The sequence below is a fragment of the Penaeus monodon genome, chromosome 2 (genome assembly GCF_015228065.2).
Source record: "Penaeus monodon isolate SGIC_2016 chromosome 2, NSTDA_Pmon_1, whole genome shotgun sequence".
Classification (NCBI taxonomy): Eukaryota; Metazoa; Arthropoda; class Malacostraca; order Decapoda; family Penaeidae; genus Penaeus; species Penaeus monodon.
This window is the reverse complement of record NC_051387.1, coordinates 13,416,327-13,418,826: the sequence shown is the minus strand read 5'-3', so window position 1 is coordinate 13,418,826 and position 2,500 is coordinate 13,416,327. Positions and strand designations below refer to the sequence as shown.

The 2,500-nt window shown below is 52.5% G+C and overlaps 1 protein-coding gene across 3 annotated transcripts in view; it reads left to right on the top strand.

Moving 5' to 3' along the window:
• Positions 1 to 2,468, top strand: part of LOC119581142 (Krueppel-like factor 2) — a 23,635-nt gene extending 21,167 nt beyond the window's left edge. For all 3 annotated transcript variants that reach the window (XM_037929512.1, XM_037929493.1, XM_037929502.1), the window contains exons 3-4: positions 100 to 1,160; positions 1,282 to 2,468. In XM_037929512.1, coding sequence (XP_037785440.1) covers positions 100 to 1,160; positions 1,282 to 1,500 — 1,280 coding nt within the window. In that variant the 3' untranslated portion in view covers positions 1,501 to 2,468. The remainder of the gene's footprint in view (positions 1 to 99; positions 1,161 to 1,281) is intronic.
• The last annotated feature ends 32 nt before the right edge of the window (positions 2,469 to 2,500 follow it).

Genomic DNA, 2,500 nt, shown 5'->3' with positions numbered 1-2,500 from the left:
TCATCCATCTATTCATTCCCTTGATCTGATTGCTTACAAAATGCGTTTGGTGGCATGAGCGTTAAATTCAGAAGTACTGACTGTTGTTTTTTCTTCCAGATGGACTGGACTTGGACGCCCTCGACCTGGATGCCTTGGATACTCTTGATTACCTGTTTCCCGACCCGCCTACGCCGCCCACGCCCATGAGGCCATCGTCGCCGTCACCCATGCCGCCCCTGGCAGGGTCCGCCGTGGCGCCGAAGTTAGAACCTCTTGGGCTCCTCGAGGGCGTCGGCGAGCTTCCGGAGCTGGACTTGGCCATGCCCGCCATGGAGGGCCCCTGCGCCGTCCAGGGGGGCGAGGTCGCGGCGCTCGAGGCCTTCCAGGTTCCCGTGGAGTTTCCCGGGAAGAAGCTGTCCTTCTCGCAGGACAAGATCAGCTGCTCTCCGCCCGCGGGCTCTCTGCCACCCCTCGATCTGTTCCAGCAGCCCGGCCTCCCGCAGCTGGGCGACCTCCCCCCGCCCTCCGTCGACCCGTCTCTGGCGTCGTCGGACCTCTCGGTGGTCGACGTGCCCATGCACGGCGTGGAGAGCTGCCCCCCCTTCGGCATCAACCTTCCCCCCGACATGACGTGGGGGGCGCCGAGAGGAGAGGACGTGGGCGGAGGCGGCCTCTTCTCGCAGCTGCTGGAGGACGAGGTCGAGGAGCCTCCGCGGGTACTTAATGTTTTCCTGACGGGGCACGACTACACTAATAAAATCGAAGGCATGCACCGCCCACCGTTCCCGCAGTGCCCGCCGCCCCGTCCTATGACCTCCCTGCTGGGCGGCGGCCGGCTTCCCCCGCCCATCCACCTGCCGCCCCAGGAGCCCCCTCCCCCTCCCCTCCCCTCGCCCCCTCAGCGGCAGGACCCAGCTCGCGACGAGGGGCGGGTGTTCCAGTGCACTCACTCTGGCTGCGGGAAGGTTTATGCCAAGTCATCGCACCTGAAAGCTCACCTGCGGCGCCACACGGGGGAGAAGCCGTTCGTGTGCACGTGGCCAGGGTGCTCGTGGAGATTTTCTAGATCTGACGAACTCGCTCGCCACCGACGCTCTCACTCGGGGGTGAAGCCCTACAGATGCCACGTGTGCGACAAGCGATTCTCCCGCTCAGACCACCTTGCCAAGCACCACAAGGTAAATATAGACGAATGCACATGGTATGTTTTTGTCCTGGTATACACCTCTTCGCCATCATCTTTTTTTTTCTTCTAATATTTACACATGCGTCATATAACTTCCCCTTGTTTCTCCGCAGGTGCACCGCCGCGACCGTGTCCTCGCCCTTTACAGCCCCTTGTCCAACGCTCTCCCCGGCCGCCGTCCCCGAGGGCCCCCGCCGCCGCCCGCGCCGCCTCCTCCGCCGCCCTCGCAGCCGCCCACGAGCATCCACATCGGCATCCCTCACCAATCTCTTCCGCCCGTCGTTCACACCGTTGAATTTGGCAACGTGCGGCCGATCCGAGTCTGCCAATAAGGGCCCAGTGTGGCGCGAAGTGATTGAAAAAGTATCACGATCTTGCAGTCTGGTCGGCCGAGATCTTTGTGAAGACACTTAAACGAGAGCAAATTATTTACATTTCGCACCAAATACTTTTCTATGCTTCTGTGCTATGGTTGCATCTGAAATAAATGCCCGTGAACTCAAAAGGGACGGGAAGGTGTCATTAAGATTAGTAAAGACAATAAATTACTTCATGTACAAGAAATGGCAGTAATTCAACATCTGTCATCTGTTCGGTGTCTCACAGTCATAAATTCTGTTACTGACGATCAAAAAGGATGTGATTTGATAATGACAGGAATATTCTGTATTATCAGCAACAAAGAACAATGCAAAGGTATCACTTTATCTTCTGTTGCACCGTTCGAGTTTTATGAACAAGTGCCACAACCAACCAACACAGTGTTGCAGCTGCTCTATATTTCTTGAACACAGTTTGCAGAACAGATTTTTACACGTCGTTCTTTTACACTTTTATATGTTTCGTCTAAGGCATAAGTTATATCGCATAAGGAATCCCACTTGATTTTAATAGGAGTGTAATGTGTGGGCGCCGGGTGTTGGTTCCCGCCTTTCCCTCCCCTTTCACATCCAGAATCTTTCGTCTTTTAGAAAATAAAACGAAATAAAAGAAAACAGCAGCCATAACCAAAGATTAGAGTAAGATGTGGCAATAATCTAGCGAATTAGTAAACAACGTGAGAGAGGCGAGAAGATACACTTTATGGTTTGGACACTAACTCCTCGGGTTCATGACGTCATCAAACAGATCTGATCGTCTTGTTGACCTGGTGACCTTTTTTGTGGTCACCTTCGTCATCGTCGTCATCTTCCTTATTGGTGTTATTATCATTAGTGCCATTATCATTATCATTATTATTATTTTTTATTATTATTATTATTATTATTATTATTATCATCATTATTATTGTTATTAATATCATTATTATCATTTTTATTATTATAATTATTG